The sequence below is a fragment of the Octodon degus genome, unplaced genomic scaffold (genome assembly GCF_000260255.1).
Source record: "Octodon degus isolate 3935 unplaced genomic scaffold, OctDeg1.0 scaffold00050, whole genome shotgun sequence".
Taxonomy (NCBI): domain Eukaryota; kingdom Metazoa; phylum Chordata; class Mammalia; order Rodentia; family Octodontidae; genus Octodon; species Octodon degus.
In genome coordinates, this window is record NW_004524626.1 from 4,912,192 (window position 1) to 4,937,886 (window position 25,695).

The 25,695-nt window shown below is 49.6% G+C and overlaps 3 protein-coding genes across 4 annotated transcripts in view; 1 reads left to right on the forward strand and 2 right to left on the reverse strand.

The window, feature by feature from the left end:
• Positions 1–4,176, reverse strand: part of Rasal3 (RAS protein activator like 3) — a 13,582-nt gene extending 9,406 nt beyond the window's left edge. The window contains exons 1-5 of the mRNA XM_004632895.3: positions 4,109–4,176; positions 3,645–3,979; positions 738–868; positions 531–609; positions 372–433 (exon numbers count right to left, since the gene is read on the reverse strand). Coding sequence (XP_004632952.1) covers positions 372–433; positions 531–609; positions 738–868; positions 3,645–3,966 — 594 coding nt within the window. The 5' untranslated portion in view covers positions 3,967–3,979; positions 4,109–4,176. The remainder of the gene's footprint in view (positions 1–371; positions 434–530; positions 610–737; positions 869–3,644; positions 3,980–4,108) is intronic.
• Positions 3,889–25,695, forward strand: part of LOC101570260 (cytochrome P450 4F22) — a 67,329-nt gene continuing 45,522 nt past the window's right edge. For both annotated transcript variants that reach the window (XM_004632897.2, XM_023717112.1), the window contains exon 1: positions 3,889–3,956. The gene's annotated coding sequence lies outside the window, so the exon portion shown is untranslated. The remainder of the gene's footprint in view (positions 3,957–25,695) is intronic.
• Pglyrp2 (peptidoglycan recognition protein 2) lies at positions 7,309–13,816 on the reverse strand. Its single transcript, XM_023717113.1, has 4 exons — positions 13,640–13,816; positions 11,287–12,273; positions 9,291–9,501; positions 7,309–8,429 (listed from the first exon to the last, which is right to left on the reverse strand). The coding sequence occupies exons 1-4, from the start codon at positions 13,728–13,730 to the stop codon at positions 8,093–8,095; spliced, it is 1,626 nt and encodes a 541-aa protein (XP_023572881.1). The 5' UTR covers positions 13,731–13,816; the 3' UTR covers positions 7,309–8,092.

Consider the following 25,695-nt stretch of genomic DNA (forward strand, 5'->3'; position numbering starts at 1 on the left):
TTTTTTTTTTTTTTTTTTTTTTTTTTTTTTGAGACAAGGTCTTGTTATGTAGCTCAAATTGGCCTCAAACTCAAGATTGTCCTGCATCAGCTTTCCAAGCGCCAGGATTACAGGCATGTGCCACCACTCCCAGCTGGCTCACATTTCCATAAAGCACTAACCAATAATACAGTCTCCACAAACTCTTTGTAAACAGACCCCAGCAGGGAGATCTGTCACTGGCTCTCTTTGACACATAGGGGACACAGAGGCCCAGAGAAGGTCCGCTTGGCCCAGATCGGTCAGGAGAATGGATGGCCTTCTCAGTTATGAGGATCTGGGGGTTCTTGCTCACCCTACCTCCATCCCTCACTTCCCTTTGGCTGCCTCACCCGAACATTGTGGACCTGGCTGGAGCCTGCAGCCTCTGGCTCCATCTTTCCAGGGGTTCGATCTGTGGGAGGTGGGAAGTGAGGGGTTGAAATCCGCTTCGATTCTGCTCTACTTTGAGAGGCTCCCAAATGCCCCAGCCTCCTGTACCCCAAACTCACCTGGATCCCTGAGATTTCCCATAGCTGCTTGCATGCTGCCCTCTGAGCTAGCGCTCTCCATCCGGGGCCGGCGAGGACCCTGTTGTCAGAGGGAGGGGGCAGTCAGGCAGTCTGTCCTCAGGGGGCTAGGTGCCTTCCCTCATGGCCACTCCCTGCCCTGCCTCTGTTTGCTTCCCGTCCTTCCCCTCAACCCCACACCCTTCTCACCTCCTCCTCAGCTCTAATGTGCATCAGCTTTCCATCAAGCAGAGTGAAGCCCCCAATGTCCCAGACAGGCACATCTGGGGTGGGAGCTTCAGGGATCTGTGGGACAAGTGGCTCTGGCTCCAGCTCTGGCTCTGGGAAGAGGAGGACATGCCAGGAGACCTTAGGACCCTTCCTTTCCCTCTCCCTCTCCAGCAGAAGGCTCACTGGGGGTTCTTTCCTAGGTGCATCATCCAGCAACCATTCCACACTATTTGCCCTTGAGAAGCTCTGCCACTTTCCGAGCTTCGTGTCCACCATCCTTAGTGGTCGACTTAGCCCACCTGCTCTGTGCCAGGACTGAAGATGCCTGCCCGCTCTTGCTCCTCCAAAAACCACTCAAACAGCCATAGTAACTAAGGCCCAGACAGGTTGAATCACTGGCTCTGGATTACACAGTTGCTGAGGATTGAGCTGAGATTCAAACACAAACATTTTTCTCTTAACCATAACATTGGGTAGGTCCAAGATGCTAAACAACAGGACAGCTAGCTGGATGTGGTGTGCAGGCCTATAATCCCAGTACTCAAGAGGCTGAGGCAGGAAGATCACTACAAATTTGAGGTCAGCCTGGGCTACATAGCAAGACCTGTATCAAACAAATAAATAACAACAAACAGGACAGCTCTGGAAGGCTGAGTCAGGGGAGGATTGCAAGGTTGAACTCAATCTGGGCAATTTAGCAAGACTCCGCCTTGGGCAAATAAATGAACAGGTAAATAAATAAATCCTAGGAATGTAGCCCAGTACAAAGGCCTGGGTTCAATCCCCAGTACAAACAAAAACAAAGACACGATCTTTGGTTCCTTATCTAAACAACTAAATCTATTTTTTTTTCTTTCTTTCCTTCTTTCTTTCTTTTTTTTTTTTGTGGAATCAGGGATTGAACTCAGGCCCTTACACTTGCCAGGAAAGTGCTTATTTCACTGAGCCATCTCCCTGGCCCCTCAAACAACTAAATCTAAAGGTAGAAAGTATTCAAAGTTTAAGAGAGGAGGAGAGAAAACTCAGGGCAGGTGGTAGCCTCTTTCTGGGGAAATGATAAAAGTTTCTACACCAAGAAGAACTCCAGAGGGAGCAGGTTTGCTCAAGGTCTTAAATAGGAAGTTTGATTTTGACACGGAGAGAAGGCCAAGCATAGTGGCGTACATATGTCATCCCAGGACTGGGGAGGCAGAGGCAGGGGCATCTCCACAAGTTTGTTGCTAAACTGGTAGAGGATGGACAGGGTTCAGAAAAATAAAGGGAAGGACAAGGGGCACTGGGGTATAGAGGCTGCAAGGGAAGGGCCACAAAGAGAAGAAACACGGCTTTGGGCACTAGCTGGAGAGTTTTAGCTTGAGGGTAGTAGTAGCCATGGGAGGGGGTTAATCAGATGAGTTGCAGTTCCACTGATCAGAGAGCTCTCTCTGGACCCTATTCAGTGGGCAAGCCCTGATCCCCCGCAGAGGGTTGAAGGGATGCCTCTGCGAAGCGTGGACCCGGGAGACTTGCATGAGCTTGCCCAAGTGAACGGTGTGTTCCCCAGCTTTACCGCTAGGGGCAGCAGAGGATAACTGCTCTTCGGCGGGTCTCTTGAACTGTGCCAGGCGCCTGGCAGGTGCAGGGCTGGGTATTCCGCTGAGCTCCAATCCATGTGACATCCATTCCCTTTCTAGGTCCCTCTCCATGACTCTTGGCACCTCTTCTGTCATCTTTTCTCTCCTCTTCCTCCTCCTTCCTCTCTCTCTCTCTCTCTCTCTCTCTCTCTCTCTCTCTCTCTCAATAGAACTCAGGATCTCAGAGTTCACCATACCAGGCAGGCATTGTGCTGTTGAGCTATCCTTGGCCCCTTTCTTTCTCTTCTTTCCTTCATTCTTTCTTATTTTTTTTTTTTGAGACAAGATCTCTTTGCAGTTCAAGCTGGTCTTGAACTCACAGTTATCCTCTTGCCTCAGTCTCCCAAATACTAAGATTACAGACATTTCACCTTGTCTCGCCTCCTCCTGTCATTTTCTGTTGACTTTTTACTGTCACCCTCTCTTCCATGAGCACAATAGGGCAGAATGTCACCTGACTCGGTCACCATCATGTCTTACGTATCAGAGACTTGCACGCAATCAATGGTCAACAACCCCCTACTTAGCTGATGACTGAAGGAACATAAATTGATGAAGTGATATGCTTTTCTTTTCTTTCTTTCTTTCTTTCTTTCTTTCTTTCTTTCTTTCTTTCTTTTTTTTTTTTCAGTACTGGGGATCAAACTCAGGCTCTTGTGCTTGCCAGGCAGGCACTTATCCTGCTGCTCTATCTCCATGGCCCACGCGATGTACTTTTCAAGGCAGAGCACACTAATAACATTTAACTGATGGGGCAACCAGGCGTGCTGGTGCGTGCCTGTCATTCCATACTCAGGACACTGAGACAGGAAGACAGCTGTGAGTTCACGGCCTGCCTGGGCTACCTAGTGAGACTTAGTCTCAATACAACCAAAAACAAGGAAAAAACTGATGGGAAGCAAAGCTCAGGGAGGCGAAGAGACTAAGTCATGAGGCTAGGAGGCAGAAGAACCATTGAGGACCACTGGACACAGGTGAGACTAGTTGGAGCCAAGAGCCATTTGGCACTCTACCTCCGTGAGTCACAGTGCTATTGTGAGTTATCCCCTGTCACTTTCCCAGCCTGGACCCATAGGTTCGTGGCAACACCTCCCCCCTTCTCTTTAGGTAGAAAGAAGGAAGAGGGCTGCTGGGCCTCCGCCACTTCCTGCCAGGCTTCTGTGCTCCCCACAACTTCCTGTGTCTAGAGGGCTGATGTTCCAGTGGCAGACAAAACCCAAGCATCCGGCTACGTAGCCCGGGCCGGCGCAGCGCAGGGTGGGGGAGCTCCTACCTGCAGCCTCTAGCTCAGGCTCTGGTTCCAGTGGTGTGCTCTTGTGCCGACTCCAGAGGGTCTTGGAGAGCCGGAGGCGACTGCTCCGAGACTCTTTGGGGGGTGCAGACAGCACTCGACGGAATAGTGAGCGAGGGGCTGGCTGGCTGCTCACCATGGGCTCCTGGTGGCTCAATGCTCTTCCCCAGCCGGTGAGGCGACCCCAGCGAAAGCCTCCAGCCCCCTTCTCCCCACTGCTCCCCAGGTGCCAGCGGTAGGACGTCAGCGGAGAGGGGGCCCAGGGCTGGGGTTGGCAGTGCTGGCTCCGCGACGGTGAGTCCATGGCAGAGGCGATCCTGGAGCACAAGTGGGTGACATCCGTGCCTAGCACCTGCCTGCATACCATCCTCATCTCTGTCCTCTCTCTGCTCTCAACTCTGCCTCCAGGGAACCCCTTGGGAGCCATGAGCCCTCCTCTCTCTTACCTTGATTTCCTGGCCAGCCCCAGAATCAGCAGCCGTCTGCACCCAGCCTGGCTTCCTCCCACTGAACCCAATTCCACGTGACCCCGGCTGTCCTACCCCACCCTACAGCCAGGCTGCAAGGGCATAGCCAGGGCAGGATGCAGGGGAGGGGTTGGAGGGGAGGTGGCAGAGGGAGGTGGCTTCTGCAAGATGGTCCAAGACTCCTTCACTGACCAAGAGGTAACACTCATCTCTTCTGTAAAATGGTCATGTAAATGTTGGCAGAGTTGGGAGTTCTCATCTGCAGCTGGCAGAGCATAGCCCTAGCTCCTTAAGGAATAGATTGTTGGGCATGGTGACACAGGCCCGTCACCCCAGAAGTTAGGAGGCTGAGGCAGGAAAATTGCCCATGTTAGAGGCCATCCTGGGCTACATAGTGAAATTAAGGCCAGCCTGGAACATAATGATTACCTGTTTTCGTCTTTTTTTTTTTTTTTTTTGTGGCACTGGGGCTTGAACTTAGGACCTTGAGCTTGCCAGGCAGGCACTTATTCTACTGAGCTATCTCCCCAGCTCTGTTTATGTCTTTGTTTTAAGACTGTTTTGTCTCACTGTGCAGTTCAGACTGGCCTCAAACTCACGGCAGTCTTCCTACCTTAGCTTCCTAAGTGCTGAGATTACAGGTGTATGCCACCACACCTGTATTGCCTTAAAAAAAGAATAGAATTTTAAAGTTCAGGATCCTGAGTTCAATCCCTGGTATCAAAAAAGGAAAAAAAGAATAGAATTTCAAATTTTTATTTATTATGGTATCTTCATACAGTGGAATACTATGCAGCAAGGACCAAGAGCTACTTAATGATTGACTTTAGATCACATCAATTGAATCATACCTTTTAACTCTGAGCCAAAACAAAAACAAGCCAAAAACACAATTAAGGAGTATATATTGTATAAACTAGGTGTAGTGGTTCAGGCCTGTATTCTTAGCACTGTGGGAGTCTGATGCTGAAGGATTATTAATTTAAAAACCAGCCCAGGCAATTCAATAACTTAGTAAGTTCCTGTCTCAAAGTATAACATAAGAAAGAATGGAGGATGTAGCTGAGGGAGAAGACCCTGGTTACGTCCCCAGTACCACTGCTACCATACCAAAAGTACATATTGTATGTTTCCATGGGAGCAAAGTTCCTAAGCAAGAGGGAATACGTGTAACAAGGCAGAGTATCAGTTTCCTTTACAAAGACTGGTGACAAAGGAGAGTTCTGGAAGCTGATTTTTTTTTTTTTTAATGTAGCCCAGACTGACCTTGAATTCACTAGGGCACGCAGGCTGAGAACTCACCGCAGTCCTCCTGATTCAGTTTACCAAGTGCTGGGATTATAGATGTTCTCCTATAAACCTGGTTGTTTCTTTTTTCAGTAGAAGTGAAATTCACATAACTCAAACTTAATACATTCTACTTTGAGCTGAATGCAGTTTCCACAAGTGAAATTCACTAAGAAATATGTTTTGGTTTGCTATCCTGTACTTTAAACCTCAATAAATATTTTCTTGGGAAAAAAACGGTGGATAGCCAGGTGTGGTGGTGGGGGCCTGTCATCCCAGCTTTTGGGTGGCTGAGGCATGAGGCCCACTGTGATTTTGAGACCAGGCTGGGCTACACAGTGAGATCCTGTCTCAAAACCCCCTCTCCCAACAAAAGGTGGGCAAACTCTGGTCTTACAAGTGAGTAGGTCAGTGTCATTCTGATCCCAGAGCCAGACAGGAATTGGTTTGAGCACCAGCTGGCTGCTTTCTACTTGTGTGACCTCTGGCAAGTCATTTCCTCTCTCTGACCTCATGTTTCCTTATTTGTACAGGATGATAACATCAAGTTTTAAACCGTTCATAATGTAGCCTAGTGTGTTGGTGTGTACCTGTAATCCCAGCACTCAGGAGGCTGAAGCAGGAGGATTGCCCTGAGTTTGAGATCAGCCTGGGTTACATAGTGGGTTCAAGGCCAGCTTGGACAACATAGAGAGACTTTGTCCCAGAAAACCAAAATCAAAAAACCAAATATAATTATTTGTGATACTTGAGATCAAACTCAGCGCTTTATACACCTGAGGCAAGTGCTCTATCACTGAGTGACAGTCCAGCCAGCCCTATTTTTTTTCTTTTTTGTGTCGTCCTGGAGATGGAATCCAGGCCCTGGAGCATGCTAGGCATGTGCTCTATCACTAGGCTCTGTCCCCAACCTCTTCTTACTTTTTATTTTATTTATTTATTTGTGTGGCACGGGGTCACAGCTTAAACTCTTAGTGATACTCCTGTCTCAGCCTCCCCAGTGCTAGGATTACAGGCATGCACCACCATGCACATTTTGGGGAACTATGGCATGTCCAGGGTTCTAAGGAATGGCATAGCATGTGGTAGTGGGGATCGAACTCTGGTCCTTGTGCTTGCCAGGCAGGCTCGTAGACCGCTGAGCTATCTCACCAGCATCTATCTATCTATCTATCTATCTATCTATCTATCTATCTATTACACTTGGTTGCTACAGGTCTCACTACGCACCTTGGTCTCATAGTGATCCTCCTATTCTCAGCCTCCACAGCACTGGGATTACAGGCATACACCACTATGCGTGGACTCTGGGCAGTGCAGCCTGCCCTGGGGGCAGGGCTGGTGTGGCATGTGATGCCAGGGATGGAACCGCAGTCCCTGCACTTGCCTGAACTTTCCTAAGCAGGTGCTTTAGTCTGCTGAGCTATCTCTCCAGCCCTATTTTTTTATTTTTGATACAAGGTCTCACTCCACAGTTTGGACTCATAGTGATCCTCCTGTTTCAGCCTTCCCAGTGCTGGGATTACAGGCATTCACCACCATAGTCAGTTCCAGGGCCAGCACGCCAGCATCCAGGGTTCCAGGACTGGCAAGGCATGCAGTACTGGGGATCGAACTAAGAACCCTGTGCTTGCCAGGCAGGCACTTATGCTGCCAAGCTAACTTCCAGCCCTCTTTTTTTAAATTTTTGAGACAGGGTCTTGCTAAGTCACTGAGTTGCCCAGGCTACTCTTAACTTGTGATCCTCTTGCCTCAGCCTCCCAGGGTGCTGGGATTCTAGCTGTGTGCCAACACATTTGGCTTGCTTTCGAATATTTTTTATTTTTGTGGTGTTGGAGATGGAAGCCAGTGTCTCTAGCATGCTGAGCTCTACCGTTACACTGCACCCATAGCTCCTTATTCTGGATTTTTGGTCTCAGGCCTGCTACTGAACAAAGCCCGACTTACGCAATGGGTAGAAACACAGACAATGTGAGACCAGAGCTTTTCTTTCTGTGGTGACTTTATTGGAGATTTCCAGCTGCTGGAGGAATTGACTGTGAGAGGTAGTGCCCTCCTGGATATCTCAGAGGCCAGCCTGGCAGTTCTTAGTTTCCAGTCTGGAAGCCTTGAGCAAACACCAGCTGGAGTGAATGTGTAGCTGTCCCTGCCCTCCTCAGGGTGGGAACCTCCATGGGTTAGGATAGGGTCCAAAATGTAGGAGTGGCTAAAAGCTCACTGCAGGCCAGGGGGCCAGACTAATAAGGTGGGATGCAGGTGGGATGTGATTGTCCAGGCATGAGGAAGCATTTCAGTGGCTGTGGTTGGTGGCTAGGATGACCTTTCCCAGCTGAGCCCTGATTACTCTCAGTGGCTGAGTTATACTGGGTGGGTCTAAGTGTCGTTGGGCTAAACAACATTTTCAGGACTGACATTTGCTGATCAGGAGGATTGCAATACAGGGTTAGGGCCTGGACAGAGGTTGTGCAGGCAAAGGGGTTTTCGGTAGAGTCAAAGGATTGGTTAGTGTTATACAGATGGATGGAAGGCCTTTGGCAGGGCCCCAGAGCAAGACCAAAGTTGTGTAAGCTGGGCTGGAGTTATGCAGGCAGAAGTCACAGGACAGGGAATACTGCTGGCAGGCTGAAGGCTGGGCCTAGGTTAGGTTGCTGGCATCCAAGACTGCCAGGAAGATGGTCAGGGGCTGCGGAGAGCCTGTGCATCCAGAGGACTGACCTCGGAGAAGTGCGGCCAGGTGCGCAGCTGGCGGAAGAACGCGTCGCCAGGACAGTCCGTGTGCACAAGCTGGCGGTGGCCCAACACCTGGTAGTCGCTCCGCAGGAGGCCGGCTCGCACTGCGCAGCTTGGGAGAGTATCCCTCACAGTGTGCAGCGCGGCCTTGCTGGGCAATGTCTTGGTGTAGTCGCCCACAAAGGCCACGCCGAAGCCGCGGAAGTTGTAGCCGCGCGTGTGTGCGCCCACCCAGTGCCAGCCGCGGCCCTCGTACAAGTAGCCCTCAGAGCCTACGACAAAACTGCAGGGAGAGGGGAAGTAGCGTTGTGGGAATGAGGGGGGTACTCATTTCTTCCCCGGGCTGTCCCTCTCTATTCTGTCCTTGTGACCATCACTAGCCACCTGATTTCAAGGGCCACCTGACATCCAGGGTCATCTGACCCTGAGAAATATTTCACCGTAATAGCCCCTGACTCCAAGGACCCTGTGACTCCTAATCTGACACCCTGCCTCTGTCCTGTTCGGCTCTACAACTTTCCCACTCCACGGGCTATCCCAGAAATTTTCCTGTCTCTTTGGATCATCCTCCTCAGCGTTGGCCGTGTCCCCTTCCTGCCCTCTGTCCCTCCTCCAGTTCTCCTCCAGTTCTCAGGTCCAGGTCTTACTCAGCTGAGAGCTTTTCTCTCAGACTACCACTGCCAGGGCCAGACCCAGATCCCACAGCTCTCCCAATTTCTGCCTCTCATCCTGGTCTTTCTTTCTTTTTTTTTTTTTTTGTTTCTCGAATGCCTTCAGGACACTTTAGGCCAGCGGGAGAGTTGTGAGGTTCGAACTCCAGCAACCTGAGGCTGACAGCTTTGCGGAAGCAGCCACTTAAAGGACTGAGCTAGAGCCAGGCCCCCCATCATCCAAGTCTTTCCTTGACCCAACAATCAACGGGTCTAGCTATTTCCGGCTCCCAGTTAAGGACCGCCCCTGCTCTAACCTGGCTCCGCCCATCACAAACCCTCCTCGGCCTCGACAGGGTACGCCCACTAGCTTCACTCTGCCCATCAGACCCGCCCCGCCCTGATGGCCCCACCCACCCCGCCAATCCCTCCCCAGCCAAGCACCACCCATCACTCTGCTCTTTGGCTCCGCCCATGACTCCGCCCCCACCCACCTGTAGCCGATGTCGTCCCAGCCTCTTGTGTCCTGGTGGAAACGCTGCATGGAGCGCATGTTGGCTGCGCAGCCATCGAAGGTGGTGCAGGGTGGCGCCGGTTCAAACGTGTGATGCACATATAAGAACCCGAGCGGCAGTTTCAGTGGCGTCGGACTACCCCGGTAGGGCCTCGCTTCCCAGCGGCAGCGAGGGTGGATGGCTGGGCATCCTGGAGGTGAGTGAGTCAAAGCTGGGTCAGCAAAGATTCCTGCCTGGCGTCTGTGCCCCTGTGAATGTGCATGCGTGGATGTTCCTCCAGTATCGTCCCAGATACAGGGAGATCCAGTCTCATCCCATACTGGCCCCCACTAGGATCTAACTTAACTAAATTGAAGTCTTGGACTATCCCACTCTTGGACTATCCTCTGTGCCTTCTATAACTTTTGGGATAAAATTCGAATTTTAGCACAGATTTTTCTCAAGTGCAGTGTCAGCGAATGCGGGTGAGGCCTGTGGCCTTGGTGGGTGGGGCCTGGGTTTCAGTGGGTGTTGAGGGACAGAAGAACAGAAGGGTGAAAGAGCTAACAGCTATATGTTGGAGGAGGGGGTCTGGTGGGCGGGACTTGGCTGACCAGGGACCCAACTGAATATCTGAGTATACCTAATGGACAGAGCCTGGGAAGGAGGAATTTGTGGTGGTAGAGGCATCCTAAAGCAGGGTAGGTCTTAAAATGGACCTGAAACAGTGGCCCTCCAGCTGACCCTGCCCTGACTCAGGGGAGGAGGGTAGTAGCACCGAGAAAGGAATCTTAGGCTGCCTTTATTGAGCTGAACTTCCATTTGAACCTCTGTTCATCACTTCTCGGCCTTTTGGCTAAGAACAAGTGAATCTCTCTGTGCGTCTGCGCTGATTGAGCTGGCTACCTGCAATGTGTGGTCATGGTATGGACTTGGGATGTCACCAAAGACCCAGGAGTTAAAGGCTTGGTTGGTCCCCAGCTCGGCACTATTGGGAGGTGGTGTGGACTTTCAAGGTGGGGTCTAGTAGGAGGAAATCAGATCACCGTGGATGTGCCTTGGAGGGGACACTGGGGCTCCAGTCCTTCCTTTTTTTTTTTTTTGCTCCTAGCTGCAAGGGGTGAGCACTTTCCTCTGTCACTTGCTACTCATTCCACCATGATGCCTTGCTACAGGCCCAGTAGCAATGGGCAGACAAGTCTGCACTGAAAACTATGAGCTGAAATAAACCTTTCTTCTTAAGTTGTTTTTGCTTGGGTATTTTGTTACAGTAATGGAAAGCTAACCAAGACAGTCTTTGCCTGGTTTTCTTTTAGCAGTGCTGGATCAAATCCAGGGCTTTGCCTATTAAGCAAGTGCTGTACTGCTTAGCTATAGCCCTCACCCTTTATCTTTTTTTTTTTTTTTGAGACAAAGTCTTACTAAGTTGTCCACACTGGCCTTGAATATGTGATTCTCTGCCTTAGCCTCCAAGCAGCTGAGATCATAGGCATGTCCCATCACACCAAGGTCTTCTTCACTTTAAAAAAGTTTCAAATGAGGTTGCCCATAGTGGTTCATGGTGCAAACCTGTCATTCCAGCACATTCTGAGGTTCAGGCAGGAGCATTGCAAGTTTGAGCCCTGTCTGGGTCACTTAAAAGTCTCTCTCTCTCTCTCTCTCTCTCTCTCTCTCTCTCTCTCTCTCTCAAAATAATAAATAAAAAAGGGCTGTGGATATAGCTTCATGTGAAGACCCATGTTCAAGCCCACTACCTACTACAAAACCAAACCAAACAAAAAGCATTCCCTTCAAGAAAGCAGATAAACTCCTATTCATCCTTTAAAGCCATATTCTTTCTAGCACATCTTACAAGTGCTACGGTGGCTGCCCTTCCCCCATCCAAAGCCCTTAATGTGCGCTCTGGGCTCTTGTGGCCCCGCATGCCTCAATCCCATGGCACTGGGCATGTCTGTATCTATGACAGGAAGGGTCACATGGGCAGGGATCTTCTCACCCAGGAATGCCTCCATGAACTCGGTGGCAGCGTGACTGGCCACCTGGCCCAGCTGTTCCTGGCTGATGTTCTGCAGCTGTGGTGGTCCTGGCTCCACACTCTGTAACAGGACAAGAGTCCCCAATACCAGCTGTGCCAGGCTGGGAGCTGAGGTCAGATTAGCCCCATTCTGCCGTCGGTAGTTGCTTCGAAATTCAGGGTTTCCAGCCACCCCAGCTCCATAGTACTCTCTGAGCAAGAGGCTGAGGGGTGGCTGGGGCTCAGGGACCCTGCTCAGGTAGTCTCCAAGGATGGCTCCATCCAGGGCTCCATTGAGGAAGGCCATGGTCAGCATGGATGCCTTGGGGTCCAGCAGTGTGAAGTTCTGGGGGGCAGAGAGCTGGTCCCAGCAGCCGTCAGTTCCCAGGCCTGGGAGGCCCTTCTTCTGGGGATGCTGGAGGAAGGTCAGGCCCAGATCTGCAGCCAGGGTGATTGCCAAGAAGCTGTCTCTAGCGCTGAGTGATTTGGTTTTGCCTTTTGGTGAGGTGACTCTGGCATCTGTAAGGGTGATGTCTGGAGAAGCACCTGTGGGTCCAGGGGACGTGGGGCCAGCATCCCGAGGGGTGGCCGGGCTCTCCAAGGGCAAGGATAAGGTTAAAACTTTGTGCACCTGTAGTCCGGCTGTCAGTCCTGCCAGCAGAGGCTTCACAGCCACAGTGGAGCCGTCAGGTGCCAGCACCACGCCATACTCCTGCCCATCCCGTACATCATGTCTGGCCACCTCCTCAGCCAGGTCTTGAAGCTCTGGGTTCAGTGGTCGAGGCTTCAGTTCAGTGACCTTGCGACTTGGCACGTTTAGCAGGAGGTGGTGTAAGGGATGGAGGGGCCCAGAGCGCTGGGCTGATAGAAACCAGGCAGAGGCACTGTGGTTGACCTTGGTCCCTGGTACCTTCTGCTCGATCTCAGCCAGGGCCTGGATGACAGAGTCCATAACGAGGGGCAAGGAGGCTATAGGAGAGAGAAAGTGTCATCCAGCTCTGAACACCCCCATCTAACCCCATATTTTGTCCTCCTAGCTCCCCACCTGATAAACTGTTGACTCCCAAAACTGTCCTTGTGGACAGGGGGGAAACTGAGACAGTCAGACTGTTGTGTGTTAAGGAGCTGGGAGCTCTGGGAAGCCATGTAAGACTATAAGCAGGCGAAAAAGAGAGGCCTGGCTGGCATTCTAAGATTGTTTCTATGGTTGCCACAAGGAAATGGATTCTTAGGGTGCTGAAAGAGAGATGAGGAGATGGTGTGGTGGTGTGACAAAGACACAGAGGGTCCCCAGATGTTTAGGATAAAAGATGTAGCCAGGCATGGTGGGGCACACCTGTCATCCAAGCTGGGGAGGCTGAGGCAGGAGAATCACTACAAATTCAAGGCCAGCCTGGACACACAGTGAGATCCTGTCTCAAAAAACACAACAAAAACCAATTTATCATTTTGGGTGACAGGTTGGAGTTAGGCGTTTTAGAGAGAAAGGTATCTGGGAAGATGCCCAAGAAAAGAAGCAGAGTGAGATTGTGCCTTTTCAATGGCTAAAAACATAGAATATTATTATTGCTATTATTATTATTATTATTATTATTATTATTATTATTATTATTATTATAGTTGCACTGTGTAGTTCATTCAGGCTGGCCCATCCCAAGAGAGTAAGTAGCAGCCCAGGTTGGCTTTGAACTTGTGGCATCCCACTGCCTCAGTCTCCCAAGTGCTGGGACACAGCACCTATTCCCAGCATGGAAGTCAAAGCAGTCCTCTGCCTCAGACTCCAGAGTGCTGGGATTACAGGTGTGTGCCACCATACTTGGCAAAGACCTAGCATTTAGAGGTTTTAGGTTACCTGGCCCAGAGCTGGGGTTACTGGATAAATCACCAATATTTATTAAACATTTACTATGTGTCAGGACCCACTGTAGGCAGTGTGTGTGTGTGCGCACGCGCGTGTGTGACTGGGATTTAACCCAGGGAGTGCAGAGGGACACCATCTTCTCAAGCCTTTTAATTTTTCTGTTTGATACAGGGTCTGACTAAATTCCGGAGGCTGGCCTCAAATTTAGGATCCTCCTGTCTCAGCCTCCCAAGTGCTTTGCAGGGTACTTGGGTAGCTTTCCAAGTGCCAGGATTACAGGCATGTCCCCCTGTGCCTGGCCTCCATTTCTATTTTGATTCTATGGGGCTGGGAGCCTCTGAGTCCCCAGGTTGGAGGCTCCTTGAGTGCTGGTCTCTCTGGCCTTGCCCCACTCAGGGCCAGACACTAAAGGGACCACTGTACACCTGCGTGGAGCTGAGCGTCTTGGCCCCAAGCCTTTGCCCTCTGACTCACCTGTTCTGACCTCTGGCCATAGCAGCAATCCGAGCAGGATCCAGAGGACACTGTGGGGTCTCATCATGGGGCTCCAGACTCCAGGGGACATGTCTGGTTGGCCTCAGAAAGAACCTCGGCAGTGCTGGAAGAGGACAAGTGGGAGAGCTGAGCACAGCCCTTGGCCCCTGTCAAAGTCCAGTGGTGAGTGACACTGTGGCTTCCCGCAAGGCAGAGGGAGGTGCAGGTGTGTAGGAGCAGAGTGCCCTGGGTCAAGGTCATGTGGGCCCCTAGGTCTCTCCCTCCTGTGCTGTTCCTGTCCCTCATGTAAGGGTCACTGAACCAGCTCCATCCAAGAGGGTATTTTAGGCAGGACCAGGGATTGAACTCAGGCCCTTGTGCCTGCCAGGCAAGCACTTATTCTACTGAGCTATCTCCCTGGCCCACCAAGAGGGTATTTTAGACTCCAGCAAATTTTTCCCATTGGTGAGAGAGGTACAACAAAGCCCATCCAGGAAGCCCTGCCCTCTCCCTCTAGCAAAAACCCCTGCAGCCACTGTTATCCATCAGGGGAGACTTTCAGGTGCCTAGTAAGAACAGTGTGTTGCTGTGGATAGTGGGGTATGCCTGTGAGCTTAGCACTTGGGAGGCTGAGGCAGGAGGATCCCTATGAACTCAAGGCCAGCCTGGGATACATGCCCAGACCCCTTCTCAAAGAATAGCAACAACAAAACTAAGAACAGATTGTGCAGAGTGTTTAGAAAATACTGAAGTGATCAACTTTAAAGGATGAGAGGTTTATTTTGGCTCATTATCTCAGAGCCTTCAGCCCATGGCGAGGCAGCAAATTTTGGTGGGAAAAGGCAGTGAAGGAAATTGCTCAGTGCATGGCAGCTGGGAAACAAAAACAGGAAGAGGCCAAAATGCCAATATCTCCTTTCAGGGCACAGTGGCATGGCCTGTCTATCTGTCTGTCTGACTGACTGACTTTTGTTTTGCTCAGGTTCACCCAAAGAATGGGTGGCAGAACAAATATTCCCCAGCCTCTTTGCTACTGGAGATTGAGCTGAAATCAGGGTCTTGTGCGTACTAGGTAGGCTCTACTCCTGAGCTGCACCCCCCAGCCCTTTTCATTTTATTTTGACACGGGGTCTCACTAGTTTGCCTAGCCTCAGCTCAAACTTGACATTCTCCTGCCTCAGCTGCCCGAGGAATAGGTGGGTTGACACGGATGTGGCACCACACCCAGCAAGTATTGTCTTTGCTGAGGACTGCTCCAAGGCCACAGCAACTGACAATGTCAGCTGTTACCCCCTTGCAGCCCCTGATCCCCAGATGTAGCTAAGAGCCAGGGCTGAGCCTGAGCACTGGGGAGCCTGAGGTTTGTTCTGGACTCACCTGGGGTGGCAGTGAGGGTCCTTCCACTTCCTTGGGTGCTTGTGGCTGAGTCCTAGTGAATGGGCCGGCCTCTCATTTATCCAGACATCAGGGGGTGGGCCCATGAGGCTGGCCTGCTGTGCATGGGAACGGTTTCTCTGTACTGCATACCTGGAAGAGTTCCTCCAGGCCTGGGACTTAGAATGAGTCAGGCCAGGGAAAGCCCAGAGTGTCCGGGACTGAAACTCTCCAGGGAGCCACATGTGAGACCCACTCAGCTATCAGATATTCTTCACCCAGCACATAGCTGGGTGCAGGAAGTAGGACACGATGGACTAGATGAATGCAATACACGCCTCATGGGCAGTATCCTCCTCCAGGCCCAAGTTTCTAAGGATTTGGGGACGAGGGGCCCTTTCTGGTAGCACCAAGTAGAGGATGTGGGCACTGCCTAGGAGAAGACATCTTCCTTGGGGGCGGCTAAAAACCAGTCATCAAGATAAATTGATTGCGCCAGGTGTGGTGGTGCATACCTGTGATCACAGTACTTGGGAGGCTGAAGCAGGAGGATCGCCATGAATTCAAGGCCTGTCTGGGCTATAACATGAATTCAAAGCCAGTCTGCACTACAGCCTGCACTACAATAGCAAGACCTTGTCTCAAAAAAAATTATTTGTACATGGTGGCACATGCCTGTGATCCCAGCACAATCCTCTGCTACTGAGCTACACTCCCAGCCCCCTTCAAAAGAAATTAGTCTTGCTATCCTGCTGGCCCATGAAATTCTGGGCAGGAATCTCACTGAGGCAGACCTTCAAACCTCTCTCCTTTTTTTTTTTTTTTTCCTTTTTTGAGACAGGATCTCACTATGTAGTAAAGGCCGACCTCAAACTTATAGCATCCTCCTGCCTCAGCCTCCTAAGGGCTGGGATCACAGGCGTGCTCAGAGGCAGGAGGATTGCAGAGAATTGGAGGTCAGCCTGAGCTACATAGTGAGTGCAAAGCCAGCCTGAATTACAAAGTGAGACCTTGTCTCAAAAAAATCAAAAAAGCCTGGGGTATAGCTCAGGGGCACAAGCACTTGCCTGGTAAGCACAAGGTTCTGAGTTCGATTCCTGGTACTAAAATAAAATTATTTTTTATTTTAAAAGGGTTCTTTTTGTTTTGTGTTTTGAGACAGAGTCTCACTCTGCAGTTCAGGCTGGCCTTGAACTCACTATGTTACCCAGGCTGGTCTCAAATTCATGATCCTCCTGCCTTACCCTCCTGAGTGCTGGGATTACAGACACATGCTACTTTACCTGGCTGAAAAAGATTCCTTTTTCAAAACTTTAGGCTAGTTTTAGGTTCACAGAAACATTGGGCAGAAGGTGCAGAGGTTGCTCACATGCTTCCTGGTCCCATGCGGGTACAGCTTTGTTAGCATGACCCACCGGAATGGCACATTGGTCACAGTCGATAAAACCTGCCTTGTCTCATCATTGTGATCCAAAAGTCTAATAGTCTAATTTAGGGGCTCACTTTTTTTTTTTTTTTTTTTTTTGTCTTCTTGAAGACAGGGTTTTGCTCTGTAGTTCTTGATTCCCTTGAATTCACTTTGCAGCCCAGAAATGGCCTCGAACTCACGGGGAGCCTCCTGCCTCAGCCCCCTGAGTGCTGGGATTATAGGTGTGTTCCACGATGTCTGGCATCATGAATACAATATTAAGAACTTAAATAAGACAAGATCAGTTTCAGTCTTGTACGAGACATACTGGAGCTAGAGACCAAAGGAAAATTCAGGAAATCTGATCTCATCTTCCTGTTTCACCTGTCTTGCCTTGATTCCGGCCCTGTGTCTACTAGAGTAGAGCCCTCAGGACACTAGAAGATGGCTTTTATATGAGACCCTTACTTTGTGGCTTCCTGGCTTGGCAATGACCAGGATCAAGCAGCAGGGACTCTAGTTTGTCTCTGTTCTTTAGGCTCCATGGGGCTGTGTTTATGGGTCTCTGGCAGTTTTATTTAGCCATCCATTTATTCCCATTTTGTCCAGCAGGAGGCTGAGTTCAGAGATGTTGTGTAACTGGCCTAGGGTCACACAGCTGGAGCCTGGGAAAGGGGAAGGCTGGAAGCCCAGGACTGATTTCCATTGGTCATCAAAGCCAGCCGGGGGGTGGCAGTGTGCACGCACTTACGGTCCTAGATACTTAGGAGGCTGAAGGGAGAGTACTGCTTGAGTCTAAGAGTTCTGGGGTCAATCAGCTGAGGTTAGAAATCAAGCCAGATCAAAGCACCAGCCCAGACTTGAATCAGGATCAGAGTAATTATAAACTTACAAGAAGGGGGCAGGAGCCAGGCATGGTGGTGCATGCCTGTAAATCCAGCACTTGGGAGGCTGAAGGCAGGAGGATGCTACGAGTTTGAGGCTGGCCTGGACTACAGAGCAAGATCTGTCTCAAAAAAGGAAAAGATAAATAAAAAGGGAGAGAGGTTTGGAGGTCTGCCTCAGTGAGATTCCTGCCCAGGATTTCATGGGCCAGCAGGATAGCAAGACTAATTTCTGTTGAAGCGGGCTGGGGATGTAGCTCAGTGGCAGGATGCTTGCCTAGCACCAGGGAGGTCTGGGATTTGTCTGCAGCACCATCAACAGGACAAAAAAGTCCTCAAAAACAACCTTGGAATTGGAGCAGAGCCTACTTTGTATACAAGCTAGGGGCAGGCCCCAGCCGGCAGGAATTTCCTTAGGACCTATGCCTAGGATTTGTAATCTTTGGATCACAACTCCTGGTTATAGTTCATGTCTAGATGGCCTCCAGGGCTCACAGGCACGCTTTTGGAAGATGATTGGATTATGGGGGTTTATAGCTATTTCTTTTGTTCTCCCTTCCTTCCTTCCTTCCTTCCTTCCTTCCTTCCTTCCTTCCTTTCTTTTTTTTGAGACAGGGTCTCACTATGTAGTTCAGGCTGGCTTTGAACTCTCCACGTAAGCCAAGGGGACTGAGTGCTGAGATTCAAAGCGTGCATTACCACACCTGGGCTGTAGAGCTAATTTCTTATTAGCTTCCTGATCAAAAGAGGTGTGAAACCAAGCGTGTGGCCTGGAAGTGCCTATCTGCCTCCCCTACCACTCCCTTCAGCCTGCTTTCTGTCTGCCGTACCCTGAGCAGCCTGCCTCCCCTGTGTCCTGTGCCATGCCGTACTGCCTTGAGCCACACAGCTACAGTCTGAAATCTCTGAAAACTGTTAGCCCAAATAAACTCTCCTCCTTGAAGCTGCTAGTATTGCTAACTGTGTCTCAGAGGCCAAAGAGAAGCCAAGACAGCCCTTCTGATTACTTCCTCTCTTCTTCCCTGGACTGGGGTCCTCCTTTGGACACCAGCCTACGTTTGCAAGTCTAGGAGTTTCCCTGTCCACATTTCTCTCCTCAGACTAATAGATGGGATGCCCAAAGATGCCCAACCATAGGCTTGGGACCAAGTGGGTGTTAGGGAAGATTTGCTGGTGACCTGAAAAACCTGAGTGAGAGGAGGCTGCGGGGTCAGTTTGGGGTTGCGCTCTGAAGCATTCAGGCATTTACACACCAACAGGCCTGCGCTGGCTGGTTCCACCGGGTGGTGTCGTGGTTAGACACCATGATAAATCACCCTGTATTGCAGATTTCTAAATCTTCTCATGAGGCCCACTTGCAAGGAGGGGTCAAGGCCCTCTAGGCCACTGACTAGAGTGTGGGGCCAGCTCTAGAGGGAGGCAAGGGCCCTGGGCCCTCAGAGAGGCTGCATGAGGGCTGGAGGAGAAGGAACTTGGGGTCAAAGCTTGGGGTCAAGTTAGTTGTGTTGTGTGACAAAAACTATTTTTTGAGACAGGGTTGTGCTATGTAGCCCAGGTTGGCCTCGAACTCACAGCAATCCTCCTGCCTCTTCCTTCCTCAGTGCTGGGATTACAGGTGTGTGCCACCATGCCCACCCAGCTAAGTTGCATGAAGTTTTTATTTTTATTTTATTTTTGGTACTGGGGATTGACCTCAGGACCTTGAGTTTGTCAGGTAGGCACTTATGCCACTGAACTATCTCACCAACCTCTACATAAGGTTTTTAATCTTACCCTCAGACCTATGTAACCATCACTACAGTCAAGATGCAGAACTGTTCTAGTGCTGAACAGGAATCACTTCCTGTTATAATCCTTTTCATTTGCCCCCCTCTCCCCTTCCAGTCTGAGGGCAATCGCTGAAGTGGTCTTTGCTTCCATAGTTTTGTCCAAACATTTCATTGTGAGGAAAAAAATAATCCACATTTATTGCTGACCATGGCAGTGATACAGAATCATAGGAGGAATAGAGTAAGTGCTCGAAACTACAAAAAAATAAAGTTAAAAAGTTCATTAGGGAGCCGAGTGTGGTGGCTCCTGCTAGTGATCCCAGTACTTGGGAGGAGCACTGTGAGTTTGAGGCCAGCCTGGGGTACATAGTGAGTTCAAGGCCAGCCCAAACTACAAAGGGAGAGCCTGGGCCAGGGAGATGCCTCAGTGGCATAAGCACCTGCCTGGCAAACGCAAGGTCCTGAGTTTGATCCCTGGTACAAAAAAAGGAGACCCTGTCCCAAAACACAAAATCAAAACCAAAACAAACAAACAAAAAACAAAAACAAAAAAAAATAATAAAAAGAAGCAAGGTCTAATGGTAAACTTGTCCACAAAGTCTGATGTCAGCGGGCTGGACAGAAAGCATCACTCCAGCAGGTCCGGTTAAGGCTGGGCAGGGGAGGAAGGGAGACCGGAGGGGAAGGGGAGGGAGGACAAAGGAAAAGAAAGAAAATAGAAGGCAAAAAGAGAAGAATCGAGATATATTATGTACATCCACATTTCCTATGATGAATGTGATCATTATGTATATCAAAAGTGTACCAATTAATTAAAAATTATTTAAAAAACAGAGTGACTTTGGTGTCCTCCTCCACTTTCTCCATCTTTTGATCTGGCCTGTATTGTCACTAACTCTGCCTGCCACCCAGACCTGTGCCCTTTCCTCTGGGTGCCCAACAAAGCCTGCTGGCTCTTCAGGTGCATTCTGCGGTTGCTCATCCATCAGCCCTTGAATGTGACACTTACTCACTGTCTTGACCATCTTTATCTTCATCTTCCCCTTTTTCATCTCTCATTAAAAGGCATAAATTGTAGGGGGGGAAGGGTGAGAGACACTCCCAGTGGGAGGGACATTCCCAATACAGTGACACCATCATCATTTTACACAGAAGTAATCAGAAAAGTGCTGTCTGTCCTCTATTTGAATCTGATTGCTGTTCACAGGACCAATCAGATGATGCTCTTTTCCATCCTTTATTTACATGAATTCACAACCAATCAAAACACAGTATTCCTGATCCGTCATTTACATACAGCAGAAAGCCAAACCAGTTTTTGATTGGACAGTTTGTACCTAGTGCTGTCAAGGGAGTGTTTGACAGGCTGACTTTCTCAATACTTTATTTACATAAAAGAGAGATAACATTTTCTGGGAAATTTGAAGGCAAAAGATCCCTTTCCCTCATCCTGTGGGCGGCTGTGAGCCTGTTCACCTGCCAGCTGTCACTCTGCAGAGGTAATTCTTTATTTTACTTATTTATTTATTTTAATGTGTTTAGTACAGGGTTTATAGGGTCTCACTACACAGATCAGACTTTAGTGATCCTCCTGTTTTCAGCCTCCCAAGAGCTGGGATTACAGGTGTGTGGCACCACGCCCAGTCTCTGTCTCCATCTCAGCACAGATGGGGCAGGGCTGGCATTGCATGCCAGGGATTGCGCTCATGTCCCTGTGTCTGCCTAAGCAAGTGCTTTAATCTGCTGAGCTGGCTGGCTGGCCCTGCAGAGGTGCTTCTTTTCTACCTCCAATAAATATACACTTCCACTGCCCTTTCTGTGTGTGCTATCCAATTCTTTGTTTTGGACACCAAGAACCTGGAAAGAACCTCACTGGGCCCTCCATCCAGTAACAGTAATAGCTGGCCATCAGAGACACCATTAGCAAGCCTGGCGGGCTGGACAGGACACTGCCAGCAATTCCCAAAGTCCAATGGTGATGGGTGGATGACAGCTTCCGGAGCACTGTTCCAGGGAGGCAGCATTATAGAGTCAATTACTGGTATCATGAGCTTGGCTAGTGTTCCAAGGGTAGCTGATTTTTTTTCAGAACTGCAGATTGAACTCAGGCCCTTGTGCTTGCCAGGCAAGCGCTTATTCTACTGAGCCATCTCCCCAGCCCCAAGGGTAGCTGGATTAATAGGCAGGAAAGGCAGGTTTTACCAATGGTATTACAGGCAGTTAAGTTAGGTAAAAATGTTGTAGGCAGCCAGACAGGGCTAGGCCCCTGAGGGAGTCAGTGCAGAGAACGAGAACACTTCAGAACTTTGGCTGGAGGTGCATCCGGCAAAGGTTAGGGCTCAAGATAAAAATATAATAACCAGGCCTGCATGCCTCCCCCAGGGATAAACAATACAGTATAATTGGTATCACCTGGTCCAAGAAAGTCTAGATAAGACAATTCTGTTTCTTTAGTATTCATGGTGAAACTCCATGCCATCACTAGCCACATCCTTTTCCCCTTTCCCTAGCCTGACAACTACCAACCTTTTTTCCGGCTCTGTGAATTTCCCTGTTCTGTACATTTCATTTCATTTCATTTCAATTTATTTATTTATTTATTTATTTATTGGGTGGAACCTGGGATTGAACTTAAGACCTTGCGCTTGCCAGGCGAGTACTTATTCCACTGAGCCATCTCCCCAGTCCTGGACATTTCATATAATTGGAATTCTACACTGTGTGACTTTTTCTCTCTTTTAGTACACAGTCCGAAGATCGCACGTAGGGTGCTCCATCACTGAGCTGCAACCCAGCCCTTTAATGTTTTTTATTTTGAGACATGGTCTCACTGTATTGCTTAAGCTGGCCTCAGTTGTTTTGTCTTTTTGAGACAGGGTCTCACTATGCAGTTCAGGCTGGCCTTGAGCTCACTTTGTAGCCCACGCTGGTCTTGAACTCACCACCATCCTCCTGCCTCAGCCTCCCGAGTGCTGGCATGGCAGGCGTGCATCACCACATCCAGCTCTCCATCATTCTTTTTATAGCCACATAATATTCTATCAAGCAGAAGGAATGTAATTTGTTTGTGTAACTGAAAGTTCATTGGAATAGATGGTTCTCATTCATTTACATTTTCTCTTTGGCCATGTCTGTGCTATAATGGGCTGAGGTGAGTCACAAAGCTAAAATATCTACTATCTGGCTGTTGCTGAGAAGGTGGTTAGGCTACTGGTGTAGCTCAGTGAGTGCTCACCTAACACGCACAAGGCCCTGTTTCCATTCCCGCAACCAAAAGCAAAACAAATTCTCCGACGCCTGCTAATCCAGCCTGCTTGGAGTCAAAGTCCCCTTTCCTTTGCTTGCTTGCTCAAGCAAGTGGCTTCCTCTCTGGTCCTCACTTTGTCCATCTCCAAAATGCGAGGACAGTTCCACCCCCCTAGTAGGATTATTCTGGAGGTGATGTGGGGTCAGCGATGAGGGTGGTGCCCAGCATGAGGAAAACGCTGGATGAGGAAGGAGCTGGGCACAGTGGCAGCTGGCGTTCTTGCTGTGTTCCAGCCACTCTTGGTGCTACCCATCAATGCTGCCTTTTGGAAGCAACAAGGACACCTGGCATGGCCATGACCCTGGAGGAGGGAGCTGGGGCCATTGTTAACATCCCCACTCCCACAGCTGGCCTTCCACAAGAGTGCCTGGTTTCAGCCCAGTCCTCTGCCTGGACATCAGGGACCTTAGCTGCTACAGAAGCAGGATTCCCCAGCCTCCTGGGTTATTCTAGGAGGGCTCCATCCAGGGTACTGACCTCTCTGTGCTGCTGCATGGGCCATATTAAAATAATTACTTAGTTGGCACTGTGAACCTGCTCATGTGTGGACTGCAAAAGTCCTGTTGGCTTGGGATTATTACCCTAAGCAGTACGGTTAGAGCGGTCTCTCAAAAGAAAGAGCAATAAACATGAAGGGTTGTTACTCTGAAGAGCTCCAGGGACCAGCAGCCAATCGGAATTAGCAGCAGGCACCAGCACCTGGCAGTCAGCACAAGGCCTGCTGACTGGAGCAAGAGAACCCTGGGCTATGGGCAACGTTCCACAGCCTACAGGAGTCTAGATTCCCAGTCAGGAGTTCATTCTGCATCAAGGACACCTGTCCAAAACTGGAGTTTCCCTGCTGGCCTAAGAATTAGTTGATCGCAGTTTGCCAAAAGGAAGAAGCAAGTTACAGTTTGAGCCTCTGAGCCCTCTACCTCTACCCTCGCTGTAGCTGACCTCAGATGTATATTTCTGGGAGAGCAGGGGTGAGATTTAATCTCCAGATACTTGGTTCTAAGGTTGGGGAAGAGGGAGTTTTGTAATCAAGGACACGGGATGTTGCACAGATCCTCTGAGCTCTAAGCTGAGCCCCTGGCAGGATGTTGGGGGGTGGCAAGAATGGTGTGGGGGAAAGTGACAAGTCCCAGTTCTCCTTGGCAGTCCCCAGGGAAGTGGCTTGTAGTTGTCTGAGCCTCCCGAAGACAGTGACAGAGGTCAAAGGGCTTTCTTTTTGTTTTTGCCATGCTGGGGATGGAACTGAAGGCCTCATTCATGGTGTAAGATTCAGCTACACTCCAGCCCAGCCCCCCCTTTCTCTCTTCCTCCTTTTCTCATTCCCCCTTGTCCTTCTTTTAATTTTGGGGGGGGATTGTTTTTATGAGACTGGTTCTCACTGTGTAGTCCAGGCTGCCTTTGAACTCATTACTGATCCTTTGGGATCCTTAGGATCCTTTGCACAGATCCTCTTGCCTCAGCCTCTCAAATGCTGGGGTTACAGCCATCATGCTTGGCCTTTCTCCTTGTTTTAAAGACAAATCTTGCTATGCCACCCAGGGAGGACTTGAACTGCACCCAAGTGATCCTCCTGCCTCAGCCATCCAAGCACTAGGACTGTAAGGTATATGGCATAGCATGCAGACCTTGATTTTTTCTTTTTTTTTGGGGGGGTGGTAGTGGTATAGGGATTGATCTCAGAGTTTTCTATGTGCTATGCAAATGCTCTACCATTGATTGATATTTCCAGACTCCTTTGCTAGTTTTCAAAATAATGATTGGGTCCCTTAACATCCTCCAAAGGCAAATGAGATTCCCTATTTATTTGTCTGTTTTAGGTTTTATGAGATTGGGGTCTTGCTATGCAGTCCAAGCTGGCCTTGAACTCACTATGCAGCCCACATTGGCCTTGAAATTGTGATGCTGCGGCTGGGATCACAGCTTTATGCCCCCATGGATTCCTGTTGCTGGCTGCCCCAGTTCTGGGCTCCTTCCTGTGGCTCAGTCTTGACCCTGAGAGGTTGGGAGTTTTTTTGGCTGTGGCCAGCCTGATGATCTCAGCGTCACGACTGAGAGTGTTTTAAGATTTGCCACACTATGGAGTCAGGGCATTCAGCAAAGGACTGGCGGGAGTAGAGAAAACTCAAACTTTCCTGTCTGCATGAAGGGACAGGGACCTCTTACCTTTTGGCCTCCCTGGCTGGGCTATCCTGGGTCAGAAGTTCCAGGTTGATCTGCGTGGTGCTCTCTGCCCTCTCTCTGAAGTAACCTGTGCCCACGGGTGGCGACTTCAATGTGGGTGTTTGCCACCTGTGTATTTTCTCAGACAGAGGAGTAGAGTCAGCCTGAGGTCTAATAGATCCCAGGTCTCACGCAGGCTTCCCACCTCCCTAGGAGGACCAATTTCTTTCTCTATGCCTCAGTCCCCCATCTTTCCAATGGGAATAATAATCTGCCTTTTGCCTAACTGTGGAAAGGAATTTATGAAATGGAAGGCCCTAAATCCACTTCCATTGAGCCACCCGTGGTAGCACACACCTGTCATCTCAGCGCTTGGGAGGCTGAGGCAAGAGGATTGCTGAATGTTTGAGGCCAGCCTAGGTTACACAGTGAATTTTTACCTTTGAGATAGGGAGTCGCATAAAGTTGCTGAATTGTCCAGATTGGGCTTGAATTTGTGCTCTGCCTGCCTCAGGCTCACAGAGTGCTGGGATTTCAGGTGTGAATTATCAGACATGGCTCTTCAAGATCAGTTTGGATCATATAGTGAGACCCTGTCTCAAAAACAAACAAACAAACAAAAAACAACAAACCCCCCCCCCAAAGTAAATAGATAAATAAACAAACTCACTTCCCACCATTTATTTATGTATTAGGAAAATTCACAGGACACAAACTCAAAGGGCCTCGATGGCGTTGGGCAACCATCACATCTGCTTCCAAAATGTTTTCATCACCCCAGATGGAAACTCTGTCCCTGTTAAGCAATCATTCCCTGTTCTCTACTTCCACCACTATCTGCTTTCCGTCGGCTAGGATGTACCTATTCTAGACATTTTAAGTCAATGGGACCACAGGTCATGTATCTGTCGTGTCTGGCTTGTGTCACTTGGCACCATGGTTTCAGGGTTCATTTATGTTGTGGTATAAGTCAGGGTTATTTATTTATTTTGGTGGTGCTGGGGATGGAAACCAGGGCCTTCACACTAAGCTACATCCCCAGCTCTTTGAATTTTTTTAAGTTTGGAGATAGGGTCTGCTTATGTAGCTCAGGCTGGCCTCAAATTTAGGGTGATCCTCCTGCCTCAGCCTCCCAAGGGCTGGGATCACAGGTGTGT

What these genes read in the sequence shown, in the direction of transcription:
- Pglyrp2 (XM_023717113.1), bottom strand. Translation starts at nt 13,730, where the DNA reads ATGTCCCCTGGAGTCTGGAGCCCCATGATGAGACCCCACAGTGTCCTC. An exon ending in ATGGCCAGAGGTCAGAACAG is followed by an intron (nt 12,274 to 13,639) that starts GTGAGTCAGAGG and finishes TCTCTCCTATAG; the next exon opens with CCTCCTTGCCCCTCGTTATG. An exon ending in GTTCATGGAGGCATTCCTGG is followed by an intron (nt 9,502 to 11,286) that starts GTGAGAAGATCC and finishes ACTCACCTCCAG; the next exon opens with GATGCCCAGCCATCCACCCT.